This window comes from Plasmodium inui (assembly GCF_000524495.1).
Source record: "Plasmodium inui San Antonio 1 unplaced genomic scaffold supercont1.4, whole genome shotgun sequence".
NCBI classification, from domain to species: Eukaryota; Apicomplexa; class Aconoidasida; order Haemosporida; family Plasmodiidae; genus Plasmodium; species Plasmodium inui.
The window spans coordinates 801,177-821,960 of record NW_008481838.1 but is presented as its reverse complement, the minus strand read 5'-3'; the positions used below and the strand labels follow the sequence as shown (position 1 = coordinate 821,960).

The window sequence follows — 20,784 nt, the reverse complement described above, 5'->3', positions numbered from 1 at the left end:
GCATCTTTTTCGCTTTAATAAGCGGACGGGAAGAGAGCCACTCGGGGAATGTGGACGAAAAAAAAAGAAAAAAAAAAAAAGGAATCCCATTTCATCCCCCCATATTGGTAATACGAACACGGGGAAATACCATCAAGTATAGCGCTCCAACAATTGTCACTTTGGTCACACTTAACACAATATACCTACACGTTATGCTAAAGCTGAAGGTCCGTAGCACTTCAATCCGACACGACACAAAACCGTAGATCATTTCAGCATACATTTTTGTTTCCTTCCCCGCTCGGTTCGCTCGAATTGGCGTGTACAGTGTGGGATGTGAAGGTTTGGCCCCCGAAAGGTAGCCCCTTATGAGGTGTAATGCTCAAAAGAAAGCAGTGTTAACATGGCACCATTTGGAGTCCCGCTCAAATAGTGCCTCTATATACCTTTTCCTGTAGGGGCAGAACTCTTCAGCAGTAAGCATTTATGTGATGCAGCGCATCAGCAGCGCACGGGGCGTGTCGCATTTTTTTGAGCAATGTCTTTCGCACCATCTGTTCGCTGTAATTTTGCCTTATTTTTACGCGATTTTTGTGCTATTTTTATGCCATTTTTATGCCATTATTGTGCCATCTTTGTGCCTCTTTTGCGTCTCCTTCACGCCACGTTCGCCTGCAAAAAGCGGATAACTTTTTTCCCCCTTGTGAGTTCTCCATACGGGCAGGGGGGGGGGATTCCCGCAGCGCCAGCGTAGAGCCCGTGCGCACAACCATAACGTGGAAGCTTAACTAGTAATCACCACGCACAAGCCAAAATAGTAGCCGCCACGCGCAAGCATAATTAGTAGTCACAACGGCCAGCCGCATTGAGTCGATCGGAAATGCGCCTGACGCTTACGCATGTGATCCCTGATGCGTGTTTGTGCGTACCCATAAGGGACATGCCAAGAGTGCACGCAACGCGGCAGGTATACGAGCGCGCCCAAAGTCGTCTTGTGGAGGCTGGCAGATCTGCGCAGGAAAACGCAGGTGATGACCAAATGGAAAAAGGAGAAAAAGGAGGAGGCCTTCTTCCCGTCCGAGTGACACTACTCAGGAGTACAACAGAGAAGCAAGGCAATCAGTTCCGATGCATGACAAGCTTAAGTATGTGCAATGACGATCGATAAGCAATGTGCCCACGACGCGTGACGCATCAAGCACCAGCCATCCCGAGTGACGAGTGAAGCGGCCCCTCTCCTCCCCCAATATCCGGAGTAACCACACCAGAACACAGAATGGGGAGCGAACAACTCAACTTAAAAATCCTGATGAAGAAGTTCCTCAGCGAGGAGAAGGAGTACATCAAATTCGTGAAGAAAGATCAAAGAGATATCATACTTTTCGAAAAGGAAAACTTTTACATACATTCAAATATCCTCTGTGGAATTGAAAGCAGGAAGAAAGAAAAGTACAATGTAGGGGACATTTACCTATTCCTGTGCCTGCCCAAGAGTAACTACACCTTTTCATACATAAATTCTATTGGCTATAAATATATAAGCATACTTGAGAAAAGCAAAATTATTAAAATTATCGAAGACAATGAAGATAATGACGAAATTAAAGTAAATTTTTTTGTGTATGATTTGAAGAAAATTCTGGATTTGCATGACTATGTGGACGTGGAAGATAAGGATCAGGGCATAAAGGTGGACCTCTTTCATTTGGACGTCGTGGGGGACGTGGACAGGGATAGCGAAGATGGCAATGAAAAGGGGAATCAAAATGGGGATGAACATGGGGATGAGAAGGGGAATCAAGAGGGCTATGTAAAAGGAAGTAGTGCAAAAGGTGCCCCAACGGGGGCGAAACAGAGGGAGGGAGGGGGAGAAACATTTAGCCCTGGCCACCGGAAGAGGAAGCGAGAAGGGGGGGAACTTCAAAAAGAGGAAGGCATCCAAACTGGGGTTCACAGAAAGCCCCCATATCACGAAAAAAGCAGCAGTGATCTCAACAGAGGTACTGCCAACCCTGTTGCGAAGGAAAATTTCGTCTCCTTCGATAGCATAAGAACCGTATGTGACACAGAAAAAATGGACAACGCACTAATCCTTTATGTGGCGAAGGAGAGCCCACAAAGCAGACATATCCCCAGTGAAATCGACCTCTGGGAAAGAATGGGAGGTTACAACTTCTTGCAGAGTGATATCCCCTCCCAAGAGTACGACCCGTTAATCTATTTCAATTGTAACGAAGTTAACGCCATGGAGGAATTTGCGAACGATGCGAACAACAATTATGACTTCTTCAGAGTGGATGTCACACACCCAGCGAATAGGAAAGACCATTCAGGAGGGAATTCTCCGATGGAAGTTGCCCAAACTGGGGAAGAAGTTCCAATAGAGGAAGCAACACAAGTGGGTAACCCCCATGATAGGAAGAATAAAACAACAAAGAATCAAAGTCGTGAAAAGGATGGGCAAAATAAAAGTAACCACCATGAGGACACCCCTGACAACAGCCTGCAAAACATGATTAAGCATTACTTCGGAAAAGACAATTTTTTTAAAAACGTTTTTCTCCAAAATGTGAATTTATATTCTGTTTTAAAAAACACTTATTTTGGGAACACACAAAATGAAACGCAAATTGATCAGTGTGTAAAATTAATTGTCCACAAGTTTCACAGGGATTACATAAAATTTATGGAAAATGACCAGCACATGGTTTTGTCCACCTGTAACGATTTTCTGACAAGGTACTCCAAGCATAACTACACAGATATTTATCAGAAGGGGGATTTGTACAAAAATTTTGCAGATTACGACATGCTGGATCTCGATTTGAGCCTTAATGAATACAATGAAGAGGGAAAACATTCAACCAATGAGGGCGGCGACCAATCCGATGTTCATTGTCCAAATGGCCATTCAGTGGATGTAGAAGATGCGAAATTTTTGGTTGGCCAATTTATCCCCCTAGAAATGGTCCAAAATTTCAATGATCACGATAAGATAATTTTCTTTCACCATTCGCTGGCTCAGTATGTGCAAGTCGTACGTGACAAACAGTGCTACGATGCAAATAGGGCACTGGTCAACTTCGTTCATAATTTTGTTAATGACTTTTCGCTTAAGGAGAATCTCTATTGGGGGATGAATGCCGAGGCAGGTTGTCCGCTCCCCCCAGAGGAATTATTCTTATCCGATCCGGAAGACTTCCTTCCCGATGTGGTACAGCAAGAGGCGGTCACCACAGGTGGAGATGTCGCTCAAATGGACGGAAAAGACGACCAGAAAAATAATTTTCCATTCACAGAAAACAACTGCGCAGTAGTAAGAAGCAAACTTGACCGGAAAACCATCTCGAAGATGAAATTATCAGACGAGCAGGTCACGGCGAATGAAGAAATCACCAAGTCGGTACTCCTTAAAGAAGTTAACATGCAGGACGCGTATGACCAGATAGGAAAAAACTCCAGTGACTTCAGTCGCATATATAACCTTTTCGAACGAGAGCTTCTCAACAAGAGTAATATAAAAAATGTATACATAAATGGAATCAAGAAAAACATCATCATTGATGATGGTCATATGAAAACAGGGGTGGAAAAAAAATCGTTAAAACTTATCGACGAAATTCACTTAACGTATAAGAAGAGACCCATTATATTGATAGAAAAAGAGAGCAGCAACCACATAATTAATAGGAACAATGTGGAATCGTTTTTTGTGCATAACCGTTTGGAAAACTCTGGCTCCAATCGGAAAGGGACTCATGTCACAGGTAGTGGGGGTGACGGCACAGCGGGGCCGTACAATTCCATACCCATCATTCACAAAATGTTTAACAAGAAAAAAAGCATAAAATTTTCCTTCATCGAAAATGATCAAATTTCGAAATTGACCGAAACGGACTGGAAGTGTGTCATTGCAGTTATCATAAAATCGAAGGAGTCGCTAAAAAACATTTTAAATGAATACCCGTTCGAAATTCCTACTGCGCTCTTCCAGCCATTCAAATCATTTTTTTTTATGTTCAATGATGTTATAATACCGTCCGATTTGTTGACAGGTGGCAATGTCGATATCATCAGACTCAGTCGGGACAAGAGGAAGGAGGATTACCTCGCCGTTAATAAATTCTGGACCAACATTGAGAAGTTCATTTTGCAAAGACGGGACAGGTCTTGCTACACGCGCAAAAGGAAGCTCTAGTCCCGCGCGGCTCTTGCCCTGTGAACGTGTATACATAAGTATATACCTATGTATGTACTTATCGTGTTACTATACCTAAACCGCCGGTGCGGGGTGATGGCCTCTCCCCCCCCCCTCCGTGCCTGCGCGCACTCGTCACTGCTGGCTCATTGGTTGCTCTTTTTTTTTCCGTCCGTCGAAACTTTGCTTTTTTAATTTTTGCCATTCGCCCTTTATTTTTACTTTATTGCATTTTTTTTTTCCTTCCTCAATAGTGGATATGTAACCTTGGTGACCTTTTTCTAAATGTCAAATGGGTGAAGCTATATTTCTTGAATATATTATTATGCGCGCGAAAATTGGCGTATGAATAATACATATGAATAATTCCCTGAAAGAGAGAAAAAAAAAAATTATACAATTGCTGCTATAATGCTAACGTTTTGATTTCCTATTCCAAAAGCTGCCGAATGCGATTTTTTTTTTTTTTGTTCATATTTCTCTCCCTAAATGAATGCACAGATATTTACGTCGCAAAAGGGGTAATCCCAACCATGACGTGCTAATTAACATTGACCTCAAATTAATTGCACCTTTATATTGTCGTTTTTATGTGATGACTTACTGCATGTTTTCTTTCCAGCCTACGAGTGCGTACGTGCAAACATGCACAATGCTACATGTGTACTCAAGCTAACATTGCTATTTTGTCGCATCCCATTTTGATACCATTTTCTTCGCCTAGAGGCGAGCCGTAAGGCATATTTTTCTCAAGGTAATGTTTCGTCAAAGCCCACATGGCGCAATCCTTAACAGTCACATGTAAAAGTACGCTTGTACGTTTTATACATATATGTATCAACTCGCGACCTGAGATTGTAGATCCCAGTGCTACATAGAGAGATAAATAAAAGCCGTCCCACATTTTCGAATCTTATAATGTAGTACCTACTCTTACATTTCATGTCAACGCCAAGATTGCTTTGCAGAGATTCTACATCCGCGCGTAACGTCGTTCGAAGCTACCTTCTTTATAAAGCTGCAAGTATAGCAAAATGAGGTAATGAGAAAAAGGATATAAGCGCGCTCATAATTTTTACAAAAATCCATATGTCCTAGTTCCCTCCATTGAAAAGGTCTTTGTACGACTGTAGATGTAGAATGTTGGCAAAAGAACTCAACAAAAGGGGGCAGACGAATAAAGCACCTTATAGCGCGCAAATTAATTGTAAAGGCTCGAAATGAAAGAGTAATTTTTTTTTTTCCCCTTTCTCTTCTTCCTAATGACACCCCACACACACACAGGGACGGTATTATAAAAGCCTATGGCATTCTGCTATGTAGAATCCTGTACAGTGGCGCAGGAAGCTTTTTAGGTGATAATTCAAGAATTGAGTTTTTATTTTTAAAGGCATCGTACGGGAATAAACATTGGACTCCTCCAAAAGGTACCCTGCGAAGGGGTTTCTGGACATAGTGCAGGGTCACTCGCCTTTAAATCTTTGGGACTCCTGCCGCCACATTTTAGGAACATACTTATACCCGACATGTCCCGCGCAATGAGCCTCCTCCGCACATTTCTCCTTTCCAATACGCAGGTCTGCACGAAAATAACGAAAATGGGTTAGACACTGCCCTGAGAGAAACGCTAGAAGAAACGGGACTGGATAGGGACAAGTACAAGTTACTAAATTATCAAGAGGTGTGCTTACATACATAGATTATGGAACGCTATCACCATCCTGTCAGACCTATGGTGCACTTCTCCCACTTGGTCCTTTTTTGCTTCCCTTGTTTAGACATTAAAATATAGGGTTCATGATAGTTTAAAGGAGACCACCTATTATCTGGCGCTTCTGCTGAACAACGAGGAACGCATCACTTTATCAGATGAACACACGGATTATAAGTAAGGCGCTTAGAAATCGGGGGATGGTAGCGGGGCCGGGGCGTTTAATGGAATGGGCTGCCTAGTTCGTCGAATGGACCGCCACTCGATAGGGATGCTTTACTATTATATTGTGGTTCTTTACGATTCTCTTGTGATGCTATTACTATTCCATTGTGATGCTGTTACGATTCCATTGTGATGCTGTTACGATTCCATTGTGATGCTGTTACGATTCCATTGTGATGCTGTTACGATTCCATTGCGTTTTTCTTTTCCCCCCCTTTTCCGGCCAACAGGTGGATCCACAGCGACGAGTCGGTCACGTATTCACTCCCCGGGTCTCTAACCGATTTGCTCACACACGCGGAGGATTTTTTGAAGAACAACGGAGAGATGATCATGTCGTCGTAATTTTGGAAGTCACCCCAGTTGGGACTGCATATGTGTTGCATACGCGGGCTGGGTTCGACTTTTTATGGACACATGGGTAACGCTCAAAGGTGCCCATATAACCCGGCGTGTGTTTATCCAACTGAGCACACTTTGGAGGTGAGCTCGCCTGTGGACTGAAAAATTCGCGTGCCCAGATAGCAGTTCGATGCTCTCTTACGGATGGTAAAAAGAAAAAAAAAGGATAATTCGCTAATAGGCAAAATAAATCCGTTTCAGTAGGCCACTCGCTAAATTGGCACATTTTATTTGCGCACAATGTATCTGAGGTGCATGTGTCCTACTATTTTGACAACGAATCGGCTGTTTTAATTTTTCACACTTGTTTAAAGAATGGGAGAACTTGGGGAAGTGGGGGTTTACAATTTCTTTTTTTTTATTTTTTTTTTTTTTTATTTTTTTTTTTACACGCTGCATAAATTTTCCACCGAGCGTTGAAATCTTCGCAGACGTGTTCGGTGCATCTTTATCATTTGACGGTCTTCATTTTTGACCTCGTCATATGTCACTTTGCCATTTCTCACTTCGTCGTTTGGCATTTTGTCATTTGTCACCCTGCCATTTGCCACTTTGCTATTTATCTCCTCCCCGTTTGTCAATTCCCATTTATCTCTGCCCCCTCCCCCCATCCGTCCCCATTTCGTGAAAGAACAACCGAGCAAATATGTCATAAAAACTGTCCCATAGTTTCTTTAAAAAGGATAACTGTGCAATGGCGAATAGGATTCCAAAGAACGACACGTGTTGGTCATCGACCAGCAATTAGCCACAACGAGTTGCATAAAAAGATAACGCTCCATACGAATCACAAAGGAGTATTGTTCCATTGTGCAGCGAAATTTTTTTTGTTTTCTATCCTACAATCCGCTGTGCCTGATGACGTTATATGGGGATGACGACCCTGCTAGGAAATGTGTGCATCCATCGCCACTGTGGAATCCCCCACCTAGTGTGAAATTTTCTTTACTTTAAAATGACTACACTTTTGCAGGCACTACACTAATTTATTCGCTTCACTTTGTACAAATTTATTCACAGAAGAAGTAATTTTTTTTTTTTTCTAGCTAGCTAGCTACAAAATTGTATGCTCCATTAGGCTAAAGCAGTTCATTACGAAGTAGCCATAAAGTTGTCGCTTTCGCTTTTTCTTTCTCTTTTTTTTCTTATCCCAACATTTGGCTACCCTATCATGGAAGACATAAGCAACATCTTAAGCATAGCGGGGAGCGACAGTTGTGGTGGAGCGGGCGCGCAGGCAGATATAAAAACTGCAATGGGGTTAGGATGCCACTGCTGTACTGTGTTCGTCGTGTTAACAGCCCAGAACACTAAGGAGGTTAAAAGGATTGTAGAAATTGAGGAAAGCTTCATTGTGGAGCAGCTGGATAGCATTTTTGCAGATGTGACCATCGACGTGGTGAAGCTGGGAGTTTTATATTCAAAGAAAATCATTTCATTGGTTCGTGAGTACATAGTAGATATGAACAAAAAGAGGGGAAAAAAACTGCTAATAGTTTTCGACCCAGTGTTTGTCTCAAGTTCTGGATGCCTCCTAGTGGAAAATCTGGAATACATAAAATTTGCTCTTGATTTAATATGTCCGATAAGCTCTATAATTACTCCTAACTTTTACGAGTGTAGGGTCATTCTCGATGCACTTGACTGCAAAATGGATTTATCCAAGGCAAACATTACTGACCTGTGCAAATTGGTGACGGACAAGTTGGACATAAATGCCTGTTTGTTTAAGAGCTGCAATGTGGGGGGAGATTTCGCGGAGGAGAATGAGGTGTACGCAGTAGACCATTTGTGCATCAGAAGGGTTGGAAGTACACCTGGGGGGGAAGTAGTACAGAGGGATACAGGCGAACTGGGACAATCCCCACCAGGGGGAGTAACCTACCTATATGACGTGTACAAACTAAGGTCTAAGCGGAAGCCAGGGCTAGACATACACGGAACGGGCTGTACCCTATCCACAGCCATAGCGTGCTACTTGGCAAAGAAGCATACCATTTTGCAATCTTGCATAGAATCGAAAAAGTACATTTATAACTGCATCCGATATGCCTACCCGTTTGGGAGTAAAAGTCAGGGGTTGAACCATTTGAAGGCATCTCAAGAGTTACCAACTTTTACAGACCTCGACGTTATACCCATTGTTCAAGATTCCCCTTAGCGCGGTTGCGCTGGTGGAGGTCGGGGCTGAATTTTTTATGTAGCGTCTATTATACCTCTTCTTTTTTCTTTTCTCAACATGGAGGGGTTTTCTATATGGCACACCATGCAAATGTGTATATATTTGTATGTATATATATGTTTGTATCTATATCTGCACAAATGTGTGCACATGTACCATTGGGTCCTTCTTTTTTTTTATTCCCATTTTTCACGGAATAATTTCTCCCTGTGCGATGTTTTGTCCACACATTTGTAGTCCCCCTTATGGGACTTTTTCCTTTTTCTTTTTTGCTTTTTTTTTTTTTCTTTGTCCCTGTTCATTCGTGGAACAAAAATTGTATTTAGGTAACCTTTGTGTAGGGTGAACCGAACGTTAGCCCCAAGAAATTAGAGGGGCGTTTCACTTCCCCTTAATGTCTCATCGTGGATACGTTGCTTCTTGGTGGGATATTTTCTGAAGGGAGGTGGTGAGAGATTCGCTTAACCTATTTGCACACCGTCCTGTTTGTTCTCCCGATGTGTACATATAAATCCCACTTTATCATGTCGCACCAGGCCCACTCTTGTTCTTATAAAAAAGGGCGGGACAGAACTGGCAAACGAATACTCTTAACCCCGCCTATGCTGATCCCCACGGGGGGGGAAAGAAGCAGCCCCTTTGAAAAAATACACATATGGCAAATGCAACCGGGCGAAGTCTTCAAATTAACCATTTTGCCTAACAAACATGTTTAGCCACGTCAACGTAAAAACATTTTAAAGCGTGCAAAAGGAAAAAGGTACAAAAAAAAAAAAAAAAAAAAAATTCCTAGAGCCATTTAGCCTTCCACCCGTCAGCTGAAATAAAATCCAACCAGTCGATACAAACCAAACGCAGAAAGATAAAAGCGCAAAAGGGGACGGTATTGAAAAGTTGGAAAATCGGCACGTTTCTAAAACGAGGGAACATTTCTCAGTAGCCCCCCCAACCCAATTTTGCAAATCCGTAAACACGGGAGAATTATCCGCCTGGGGGTTCGTGGCATTCGACCACGTTGGCAAGTTGCCCCCCGCGAGGTGTTCACGGTTCGTGTAGTTATCTGCGCATTCCTCCGCGCAGCTGCTTTGCCCAGTATAATTACCCTACGCATAGCTAGCCACACCCTGCAACTGCGTAGAGAACGATACACAATGCAGGGGAATTATCTAAAGAAGCGGCTGCGCGCCAATGTGCAGGCAAAGCTGTACAGCAGCCTCACCCCTGGGCTTCTGAACAGAGGAGAAAGGGAAGTTCCCCATGCCACACAGAGAGCCCATGTAAGCAGCACAGACTTGGCAAAACTGATACAAAAGAGCAAATACAATACATACAAAAATAGGGTTTTCAATCCAGGGATGTACAATAATGTGCCCCCCAATTATATGAACATGCAAATGAGCAGCCATGAAAATAACGCGAGTGCCACGCCAAACCAGATGAGTTTTAATTACGAAAATCAGCCGAACAGTTATTACCCGAAGTACAACTATGGTGTAAATGCCGAAGGTGTGGACAACAACGCCCCCCCCGGCGCTTCCGTCGCTACCGCCAACACGACGTACCAATACTTTAGCATTTTTGGCAGCTCAGCCATGTGCCAAATAAAGCCAATATATCCGGACTACATCGTTAATAAAAATAAAGTGACCATCTATGGAAAGGGGGGGTTTCAATTTGTCTTCATGAAAAAACACAGCAACTCGAATAAGTACGACAAAAATAATAAAATGAGCATTATCCTTAAAATCAACAATTTGGCCCCTTTGCTCTCTCTGAAGGACGCAGAGAAGATAAAGACGCCAATATCTGTCAAGGGCAGCAACAACAACTGCCTAATTATCGATAAGCACAAGGAGAAGAAGGACCACATAGTTATACGATACAAGTATCATCCGTGTGGCAATCCGGATGGCAACTTGGGAGAAATGAATAACCTCAACATGGAAGTTAACCAGAGTCCTCAGATAAACAATTTGAATGACGAGAAAAAGAACAATTTTGAAGAACTTCATGTCAGCTCCCCTTTTTCTGAATTTCTTCTTTTTCAGAAGGCAGCAAATTTGTTACTCCCGCAGTTGCTTGGCTGGGCCAGGCAGCAATGATTGTGTCTCTGTGTGTGTATGTACGTATGTATGTCGGTGGTGGTGGGGGGAAGTAGTTTCGAAAGGGAAATCGGGCCTCCTAGGAACATATCACCATGTATATTTCATTCTTACAAATGAAACACACACATTAAACGACACTGGTGCAGTGTTTCAGCAAACTACGTTTTATGGAAGAGGAATATGATGACTAAAGCCACACTTTTTGGTCGCGTGCCGAAAGGTGAAACGGATGGGGACCCTTTTTTCTTGCCTTTTAACTGTCTTTCATTTTTTGTGTTGCAAAGTTTTCACCAATGCACATGTATTTTCATATGTCTGCATTTCTGTGTAAACCTTTTACATGGGTAAAGTTTACCTCTTTGTACGCTCCGTATGTCATAATGGCGGCCGACGGAAAAGGTTGCTTTTTTTAAACCAATTTAACAATGACGCTGTTTTTAAAAGTTATTGTAAAAAAAAAAATTTGCAAAATGAAAGACAAAAAAAAAAAAAAATGATTTATACTTGGTGCCAAACGGGGGCCTCCAAAACTTCCTTGCGTTCCTAAGGATGACTGACCCCTTTTTGCCACAAAAGTTTGTCCACCTCGTGGTGTGTGTTGCTTGTGGCCGTCATTTGGATGAAGTGGGGGAGAAGCGAAATCGCCTTTCGCGTATCTCCATGCGCAGATTGCAATGGGCCCATCTACTTGCGTCGCCCCATCACTTTCTCTCCTTCTCCTTTTCCGAAGTCATCTTGGCTTCCTTCCTGCACATGTGGTGTAACTTCTCCACATCGATTTCTTTGGACGGCAGGAAAACATACCTCACGACAGAGCCCCGCACGAAGCAGGATTTGATCGACAGCTACGCGAGGGGAGGGGAAGCGGTGTGGAAGTGTGGCGCTGAAGTCACGAAGCGGTGAAGTGAGAACCCTCCCAAAGGCTGTGCGCCCTCGGGACAGCCACTCACTTCCCCATCTGGCCATTCCACTAGGCAGACGAAGCGTCTCCGAAGGGTTACCCACCAAGTGAGGATACTTCTCCGGGTGATTCACAGTTACATTGGTCAATTTGATGTTCAGATATTGGTCTACCGAATGTAATACCCCAGATATTTGCAAGTCATTTTTCAGTTCGACCGTCACGTGGTGGTTTTTATCTGCCAGTTGTTGAAAAAAGGTAAAAAAAAGCTGCGAATCAGGGGGGAAAGGCCAGGCGGAAATATCTACTCACATATCTACAGGTACGCAGTGCTACGTGGGAGCATAGTATGTGTGTAGCCCCCATTTCGCGCCGCCTGAAAGGAGGCTGCTTTTCATAGTAGCGGGGATTCGCAACATGCACGTGTTTTCAAGGCATCACGCTGGAATCTCTTGGGCATTGTTATTCCATTTTTTCACTTTACCATTTTTTCCTTCTTTCACGAGTACGACAAAAACGATAGAACGTACTTTGATTGACAACTCCGCATGAGGGCAGCCAATTTACAGAGATAAATTAACCTAAAAGAGTAGAACTTAGCTGTGTTGATTTGTTACCTCCTGTCGGAGTGTATGCCTCTTAAATGGTTGGATAGCTCTTTTAAAATTTGTCGTTATGGCATGGGTGCTTATCTTGGCATGGTTCCTCTGCATGGCTGGTGAATGCTAAATAGAGGAGAAACAAAATAAAATTTAACTAAAACTGCAATTGTCAGTTTTGTCATAAGATTCATCGAAGCTGAAATTTAACTCACACTGGGCAGATGAAACGTCCCTCCTTAGCGACCCTTTTTTTAGGGGCGGTCAAAAAAAAATCAGCGTCACATTTCGCAGCCCCAAAATGAAACGCTGCCAGGTGATATGCTGCACAAAGAAATGTTACAAAGTGAAACGACCGAATGGCATATGCGTGGATGGAACGGGAAATAGAGAGCTTAAAAAAAACGTTTGCATAAACGGATGCGTTAACCGCGTGAACAGAACGAAAGGGTGAACAGGCGCGGCGGCTACGAATTGGTAGCCCACAACCGCTACCTCTACCAGCAGCTACCTACCAACCGTTACCTACCAGCCACTATCCCCATCGTACACAGAGCTGCGAATGCAACACCCCAGTGGTGCGCCACGAATTCGTTCCCACAGTTATGCCCCAATAGTTCATGTGATTATGCGTATGCATATGGAGCGGCGTATCACGCGAGCTGCGCCATCACGCATTTAATCGGTTCTTCCATTTCCTTTTAAGTGGGCAATTCCTCCTCTGCAAAAATGTGCATATAAAAATGCTAAACGGTTGAAGAGGCGTGGTAGATGCATGGCAGAAGCGTGGCGGATTCTTCCCCCTCCCGCATGTCTAGGGACAACTTTCCCCATTTTGTTTTTAGCCGTGTTACTTTCGCCCTCCTACACATGCGATGCGATTCTGCCATTGGTGTCACTACCCATATTGAGAAAAGTGCCTTTTCGGCTTGGCAGAGAAATAATTCTTGAAATGAGTACGTAGATGTATGTACAGGTGTATCTATATATGTATATCTTATATATATATGCACCCATTTTGAGCGAAGTGAGGGCATCATTTGCACCGCTTCTAAGAGGAAGCTTGCTTATGCGCTCACACACATAGACATGCACCGCCTTGTACGTACATCTATGCACCACCATGCTCTCTCGGTGCGCCTTGGGGCTACCCGCGACAGCAAGCAGTTCTCCGCTTAGGGGGAAATCTCTCCGTGCGACTCCTCCGTGGGGTTTTTTCTATAAGCGGACCACGCTCGCAAAAATAGTCCACCTACACGACGGTTGTCTCAGTACGTAGATCGGTCTCCCATTGAGTCAGTAATCCAAGTTGAGAAGACACACAAAAAAAAAAAAGGGGAAAACTAAAAACACCACAGATGAGTTCAACATACCTGTAACGTCGAGACGAATCTATCTCTTCCTCTCTTTGCACGCTGAGGACCACAAAATGAAGGAAGACAGAAAAGTCGAGGAGGGGAGTGAAAAGACGAACAAGAATGAAAAGCAGAGAGAAAAATTTCGCGATATCGATTTGAAGGTGGAGGCGTATGGAGAGGGGGATTATAGACTGCTCAGATATCTACCAGATGGATCCTGCGTTTTCGAACAAATACCAGATGAAGAAAATAAAAATATGAAGAATCTACAACAGTATGCACAATTGTTCTGTTCAGCAATGGAAAAAAGGATCCAGATAAAAAGTAATGACAATAATTTGAGAAATGATAAAGAATGGACACAAGGAGAGGAATACAGAGTGATGGTCGAGGATGATTTAAAAGAATTGATGGTTTTATTTGACCTAATATTAGGTACACTGAATTATGATAAGGGCACAAAATATTTAACCCTAAATAAGTGTAACTATGTGAGGGATATAAAAGCTAACAACCAGGACATATGCATCGCTGTTACGACCAGGAAAGAACTCCTACAGAAGTTGAGAAAATTGTGTGAAGAAACAAGAAAGCAGATTAACTCCATAAACGGCATTGTTGCACAGAAATATTTTTTACATTTTATCAATCAACTCATTCAATACTGGAAAGTATTAAATAAAAAATATTCCGAAATAGATTATTTACAACTTGATAATAATTTCCCTTACGTTACGGAGGTCTCTGTTGAGTATTTTTTTCTTCCATCTTATTTTTGGAACTTTTCTTCCAATCCGATATTTCTCTCCTGGCCACCTTACCCTTCTTTCTCTCCCTTCAAATCACAGTATGCAAATGTCACTTTTTCGTTTGATGGGTTGGAAAAGGATATACAGCGTGGAATACATAACCAGACTGGAGGTTGCGCTATTGATGACTCTCTATTTAGGCATAAACCGAACAAAAGGCAGAGCACCACACAGGAAATGATTCCTCCTCTTGGCGAAGAATACAAAATTAATGACCCAACAGAGGGTCTACAAAATAGACAAGATAGCTTCAAACCGAATGGAGATATTATACTGAATGAAGTTCACACATCCATTAACGGTGAGCATAAGACAAATGAACAGAGTTACACTTTTTACTACCCAAATGTGAAGGAAGAAGAAATAAAAATATTCAGCATGCTGGATAGCATGAGCGTCATTTCCGTCGAGTTCGAAGGGATAGCTGCGCACTTGATCGAAAAAAACTATGCCATCCAGTTTGACTTGTGTCCATTAAACGTACAGCTAAAGAATGAATTAAAAACGCACACAAAGGAAAATCATTCCGCATGGGGGGCAAACACTTTTCCAGAAAGAATAATTCCAGAAAATATTTTTTTTGAGCAAGCCAAAAAGATGCATGAGAAACTGACAACTGCACAGTGGGTACTCATAGATAAATCGATTTTCTACATCCTGGCCGAACAAGCAAATAATTTGAAAGACAGAAATAATAACCTGGCACTAAACCTTCCCAGCGTCACGGGGAAGAGGAAGAAAATAAAAATTCACTGCACGGACATAAACCACAAGTGTCTGGAGTTCCTCATAAGCGACGTTATGATTCCCTCCATTGGAAACCAGTCCATTCCCGTGGATTTCTGCTTTGCCGTCATGTACGAGTCCACTGAGGGGGTTCACAGCAACTTGGCGGAAAGATGTGCCAACGGGGATCCCAGCAGGGATGCCAGAGGGGACGATGTTGACGACTTTCATGGGGATGATCTCCCTGGCCGTGCCCAAGTTAATACTGGCGGACGGAACTGCCAACTCGCGCTGGACTACGAACTCGTGCAGTTGTTCCTCCACTTGTCTCTCGCGAAGGTAAGGGATTTGTTTATTTGCTCATGGAAATATTTCTCCTTCGAAATGCCCTACTACTCTGCAGATATCCATCCGCTCATTTATCAAAATGTTTTCCCCGACCCGCGCTCTGGGAGCTTAATCACCAGTTTTTTTTCATGGTTCATTGCATCCATGGAGAAGTATTTGCGCGCGAGTGCGGGCACGCCGATTTGATGAAGCAGCTGTGCCATTCGCGCCGCTGGTGGACGCAACTGCTACTTTTGCACCACTTGGTTGAAGCAGATGTCCCGTTTGTGCCTGCTGGTTCACTAAACTGCGACTTTCGCACCAACACGCGTCATCCATGTTTTCAAAATTACAAGCTTTTTTTCAAACATGTTTTACTTTAATTAAAGCCACAATTCATTTTGTGCGTGCGCCATTTTATTGCGAATGTACACGTGCACGGGCCACAAAAACTTTTGTTTTAATTACGTATAAAAAAAGTACAAGGGTAGGAATGCAGACAGATATGTGAATGTAGGTGTGCAAGTGGGCCTACGCGCGGTGGCCTTTTAAAGGGGGAGCACACAAACATACATACATACACATACACACATATAGACAGCGTGTGGAAAGATTAATTCACAGGTGCTATAAGGGGGAAAAACAATTTTAAAACAAAAATTTCGGTGAAACGGTACCGGGGCGCGCGGAAATATGCGCAGCTGCATCTTGCACATCATGTCTGTCGCCCAGGAGAGAAAGGGTGGGGCAAGAAACACAGGTGTGTACATATTTATCCACACTTTCACAGCGTTTAAATGAAAGGCCAAAATGGGGAACGGATAGGGACTTAAAAAATTGAAGGTATTCTCTTTTGCCATTTCGATCGATCATCTATTAACGTTTTTTTTTTTTTTTCCTTCTTTTTTTCTTTTTTCTTCTTCTATGTTTGTCACATTCGGAATAACTGCAATAGGCTTATCAACAAACGTACCTTCTGTAATTTGAGAAGCTTTACTGTTTTTAAGGCACTCCATCGATGAAGGGGGCTATCCGCACTGTTCTTACGACGAAAAGAGGCAGTAACTTTTGTCACTCTGCTGGCATTCTACCTTCTGTTCATTAGCATGACGGTGTCGTTTCGCTATCCGTTTGGAAGCTCCCCCGTGTTTTCCATCACCTAGTATTTCTTCCAAGAGGGTAATTGGGGAAGGGCGTTTATTCCCGCGTAATCAAAATTGGGCAGTGCAAGGTGCGCGATACCAGCGGGCGGCACCAATTGAAAAGGTGAAAAAATTCAAAATGAAAAATTAACTGTACAATGCAAAGGGGAAAAAGCAGAACAGTGCCACCTAGACTAGACGTCTTGAAATAATTTCCCATCTGTTAGGTTCTCCTTTACATAATTTCCCAAACATAAAAAAAAAAAAAGGACAGCACATCTCATTGTGCTACTCCATACGTAATTAATAAAGGGGGTTGGGCTATCCCCCATTACTTTATCCACGACTATTGCTCCCTGTTCTGTTCCTTCTTGTAATGTCTCAACATATTTCGCCCTCACTTCTTCTGCGCGTCTTCGCCTTCGAAAGGGTAAAAGGGAAGCTTAACTCAGCTAGACAGAGCTCCGTACAGCACAGCGGTTCGTACAAAAATTTCGAAGGTATCTGCATTCGCCTTACACGGCGGCCATTTCACCAAAAAGAAAACTCCAGCCCAGGTCTTCCCAACTCAGTAGAATTTTAACACAAGGGCGGTTATGTTGTCCTGGGGGAGAGCAAAAAATGGGCATGTACACATTTCAGAGACTTGAATGGTAGGTTAATTAAAGAGATACAATGCCAACGGTCGTATGATTGACCCACACACAGTCTCAACTTGGGCTTATTCAAATTACCTGACTTCCACAGGCAAACGCCGTTTTTATAATTTCGCTGCAGGCCTTGTCCGGGTCGTGCTGGTAGGTTTGCAAGATCTGGGTCACGTCCTGTAACGGTACGAAGAAACAGAGCGGGGGACACATGTGCAGCGGTGTGTGTATGTATACGTCCATCTGGACAGATGGGGCCCCTTGATAAAACTTTATAAAAACGCATAGGAGCTACTGGCGACCGGGGAATCAACTTAGACATACCTTATTGGACAGGGTGTCCCACACTCCATCACAAGCCAAGACAACAAACAGGTAATTCATCTCATCCGGGGAAAAAAAAAATGGTTCACCTTCCTTGAAATAGTCTTCTTCTACTTTGACTGTTACCGTCGAGTCGGAAGCTTCAACATTTTCCTTTTCCGATTCCTTCTCATCTCTGTCTGCGTCGCACAGCTCTCTGCAGATGACATCCGGTAGGGCTGACACCACGTTGTTTTCTTTGAAGTCTTTGTCTCCTATGGCTCTGGAAACTGCAGTTACGTCACGGTGAGGAAGAGCAAATATAGGGGGGAAGGGGCATGGTGAGCACGGGAAAAATACATACACACACACATACATTCATATATATAAATGTAAAATCGACATGCACAACTTTGGGAGTCACACTTTTTCGGAGTGCATTTCATCTATAGTACCGGCTAGGTAAACTTCCTCCTTCATTGGCAAGCGGTCCAGCAAATTGGAAGGGTCCACAGTGGTCTACGTGAATGTGTACACGCGAAGGTGTGCATGGTAAAGTTCATTGTCTGATAATAAAATAGGGAAGTATTGGCAGGGGGGAAGTACTTCCGCGCGTCCGGCTTTCTCGACATGGTTTTCCTATGCGCACATTACTACACAGACGAGGCTCATGGTGTTTCATCTTTGCGGTTACCTTCTTCGCGTTGGCCTTAACCCTGAACACGTTCTGCATGCAGATGACTTCGCCTCCCATTTTTTTTATTCGCTCCCTTTCCTTAGGCTCATTGGGTTTATGGTCATGCGACAGCATTTCCGGTTTCTGCAAGGGGGGCGAGCGGAGGGGGGGAAAAACGCAGGCCATGTGTAAGTGCAAATAAACACAAAGAAATATATACAGACGTATATGTATAGACATCTGTACATGCGTACGAGAGCCTCGCGGTCATGCTGCCAGGCCACTCCACCGCTCCGTCGGTCTACCGTTCCATCGCCTCAACGGCACTTACCAAGGTATCGTTCACGTTGACGATTCCTATCGCCCGGCAGTCCCCCAGGTTGGCAATAAACATTTTGTTCTTTATGATAATGAGGGAAATCACCGTGCAACCATGATTCGGGAATTTGGAAATTTTAAGGAACTGTTCGTCTGTTCTTAAGAAGGCGAGTTTTATACAATTCATGATTTCTTCATCTGTGAGGTCCTCTAAAAATACAAGTTTTTGTTGGCCACTCCCGCTGGTTTTGGCGCTTGTTGTTTTTTCCCTATCCTCCGTTATGGAGGTACGGGTACACTCGTCCTTTTCTTCCCCGGATCTTCCATCATAATCGGCGCTTACGTTTTCTTCGCTACGCTTCTTGTTGTCATCTTCGCTTTCTCTCTGTGATGGACTTTCTTCTCTCTCTGTAATGTCGCTGCTGTCTATTTTTCTCTTCTTAGTTTTTGAAATTTGTTCCTTTACCATCACGCGTTTGTCCCTGCTTTTACCTTCCTCCTTTTCACTCTCTTCTGTGTTACTCCGTGATGGCGAGTCTTTCTTGTCATCCCCTGTGGAAGAGTCCTGGCGGGAGAAACCCGTGGAGCTGCTATCATCACAGCTTTTATTTTCACCCTTTTTGCTTCCTTCCTGGGTGTTTCCTTTGGCCGCCGTGCCTTGAATCTTCCTTTTATGGGTAGCGCCATTCTCCGCGCAACTTTGACAATCAGAGGGATCCTGTTTATTATCCTTTGTGGCAGACGAGGAGCCAAGTTTAAATTCATCCTCTCTGACATTGTCTTGATTATAAAAGTAGTAAATAATATTCTTCACAATGTGGGTCATACAATATTCGCAGGCCTTTATACCTCGGTGACCATCAATTACGGAAAAGCAATAAAATGGATTTCTTTTATAAAAAAATAAAGTTTTGTAATCATAAGCATCTATATACTTGGTCATGTCGTTAATCACTGTGTACCGATCTTCCTGTTTTTTTCTCCTTCCTTGCATGGTTTTTGTGTAACTACTTAATTTAATTTTTTTCTTTTTTTTTTTTTTTTCATTTTTTTTAAAAAAAAAGCTAGCTACAAAATCCGTGTTATCAAATGTAAGTACATATAAAAAAAAGTACTTCTCATTAAATGGCGTCAAATTGTTGTTCTTGTCGTAAAAAAAATAATTCTCTACATACGTATTGTAGTAAAGGAAGGTTTTTCTGTTCATTAGCCACTCGTATGTGTACATTTCCCACACCCCGACTTTAATAATGTAGCTGATCATGTCATTAATGTTATTGTAGTCCTTTACGTTTTTCTGCATGTCTTCTTTGTTCGTGTGCGCGTTGTCCTGTTTGGGGCCACCTTGCGTGGGTCTACTCTGCTCGATTTTCTGTTCACCTGTTTGGGCTACCTTGGATGCGACCTTCTCCTCACCCATTTGGACCCCCTTTGGTGCTCCTCCCTGCGCGTCCTTTTGGGTTGCCTTTTCCTCGGATTCCTCGTTGGGATTCATCATGGGGAACGAAATGGGGCGTTGGCACGAAGGAAGTTTGGTACGTTTATATATACGCACGTGTGGTACTACGCTTGTATGTATATACACGCGCGATTCGACCGAGCGCGGGTGCGGGAAAAAAGGGAAAATCTCATGACTGCAGAGATCCCGCTGTTTCACGCTCACATAGAGGCAGTCCTATGTATACAAAAATAAACGTACACACGTATCATATACAATTATATGTGCAAAAACGTACGGTGTGCTTGCATTTGTATACAAATGGCACATTACTTTGCCTTGTACTGACTCCCTTTAGTCTTTTTAAGTGCACATTCAAAACATCATGCAATGGTTAATATTTTTATGAAAAAAAAAAAAAGAAAAAAGTTGTTCCCTCTTATCTGTCAGCAATAATGATGAAGCGTGCAAGCTACGAAACAACAACGACGTTATCTTTCTCATGACATATTACAATGCCGCTTCAACACGTAGATACATTTGCCTATATGTGCTCATTGCACGTTCGCCTCGACTTGTGTAAGCATACATATGCATATACGTGGAGCCATACATACATGTACGCTTATGTGCCTATAAACACACATGCGCATGGCAGCAGAATGAAAAAATTGTACGTTATAGTAAAAAAACACGAAAAAAAAAAAAAAAAAAAAAGAATTCCCACGGGTTGAC

General features: G+C 43.0%; 7 protein-coding genes across 7 annotated transcripts; 5 read left to right on the top strand and 2 right to left on the bottom strand.

The window, feature by feature from the left end:
• Positions 1-1,258: 1,258 nt before the first annotated feature.
• C922_01348 (hypothetical protein) lies at positions 1,259-4,180 on the top strand (the record flags this gene model as incomplete). Its single annotated transcript, XM_008816954.1, has 1 exon — positions 1,259-4,180. The coding sequence occupies one exon, from the start codon at positions 1,259-1,261 to the stop codon at positions 4,178-4,180; it is 2,922 nt and encodes a 973-aa protein (XP_008815176.1).
• Positions 4,181-5,400: 1,220 nt separating this feature from the next.
• Positions 5,401-6,461, top strand: C922_01347 (bis(5'-nucleosidyl)-tetraphosphatase; the record flags this gene model as incomplete). The annotated part of the gene is made up of 5 exons (XM_008816953.1): positions 5,401-5,408; positions 5,465-5,607; positions 5,758-5,861; positions 5,959-6,068; positions 6,347-6,461. 5 exons carry the CDS (start codon positions 5,401-5,403, stop codon positions 6,459-6,461), a joined length of 480 nt encoding a protein of 159 aa, XP_008815175.1.
• Positions 6,462-7,689: 1,228 nt separating this feature from the next.
• On the top strand, positions 7,690-8,679 carry C922_01346 (hydroxymethylpyrimidine/phosphomethylpyrimidine kinase; the record flags this gene model as incomplete). The annotated part of the gene is made up of 1 exon (XM_008816952.1): positions 7,690-8,679. The coding sequence occupies one exon, from the start codon at positions 7,690-7,692 to the stop codon at positions 8,677-8,679; it is 990 nt and encodes a 329-aa protein (XP_008815174.1).
• Positions 8,680-9,851: 1,172 nt separating this feature from the next.
• On the top strand, positions 9,852-10,802 carry C922_01345 (hypothetical protein; the record flags this gene model as incomplete). The annotated part of the gene is made up of 1 exon (XM_008816951.1): positions 9,852-10,802. The coding sequence occupies one exon, from the start codon at positions 9,852-9,854 to the stop codon at positions 10,800-10,802; it is 951 nt and encodes a 316-aa protein (XP_008815173.1).
• Positions 10,803-11,506: 704 nt separating this feature from the next.
• C922_01344 (hypothetical protein) lies at positions 11,507-12,419 on the bottom strand (the record flags this gene model as incomplete). The annotated part of the gene is made up of 3 exons (XM_008816950.1): positions 11,507-11,650; positions 11,811-11,975; positions 12,324-12,419. 3 exons carry the CDS (start codon positions 12,417-12,419, stop codon positions 11,507-11,509), a joined length of 405 nt encoding a protein of 134 aa, XP_008815172.1.
• A 1,315-nt stretch (positions 12,420-13,734) lies between these two features.
• On the top strand, positions 13,735-15,732 carry C922_01343 (hypothetical protein; the record flags this gene model as incomplete). The annotated part of the gene is made up of 1 exon (XM_008816949.1): positions 13,735-15,732. The coding sequence occupies one exon, from the start codon at positions 13,735-13,737 to the stop codon at positions 15,730-15,732; it is 1,998 nt and encodes a 665-aa protein (XP_008815171.1).
• Positions 15,733-17,235: 1,503 nt separating this feature from the next.
• C922_01342 (hypothetical protein) lies at positions 17,236-20,106 on the bottom strand (the record flags this gene model as incomplete). The annotated part of the gene is made up of 6 exons (XM_008816948.1): positions 17,236-17,271; positions 17,402-17,491; positions 17,639-17,907; positions 18,073-18,136; positions 18,312-18,437; positions 18,625-20,106. 6 exons carry the CDS (start codon positions 20,104-20,106, stop codon positions 17,236-17,238), a joined length of 2,067 nt encoding a protein of 688 aa, XP_008815170.1.
• Between the last annotated feature and the right edge of the window lie 678 nt (positions 20,107-20,784).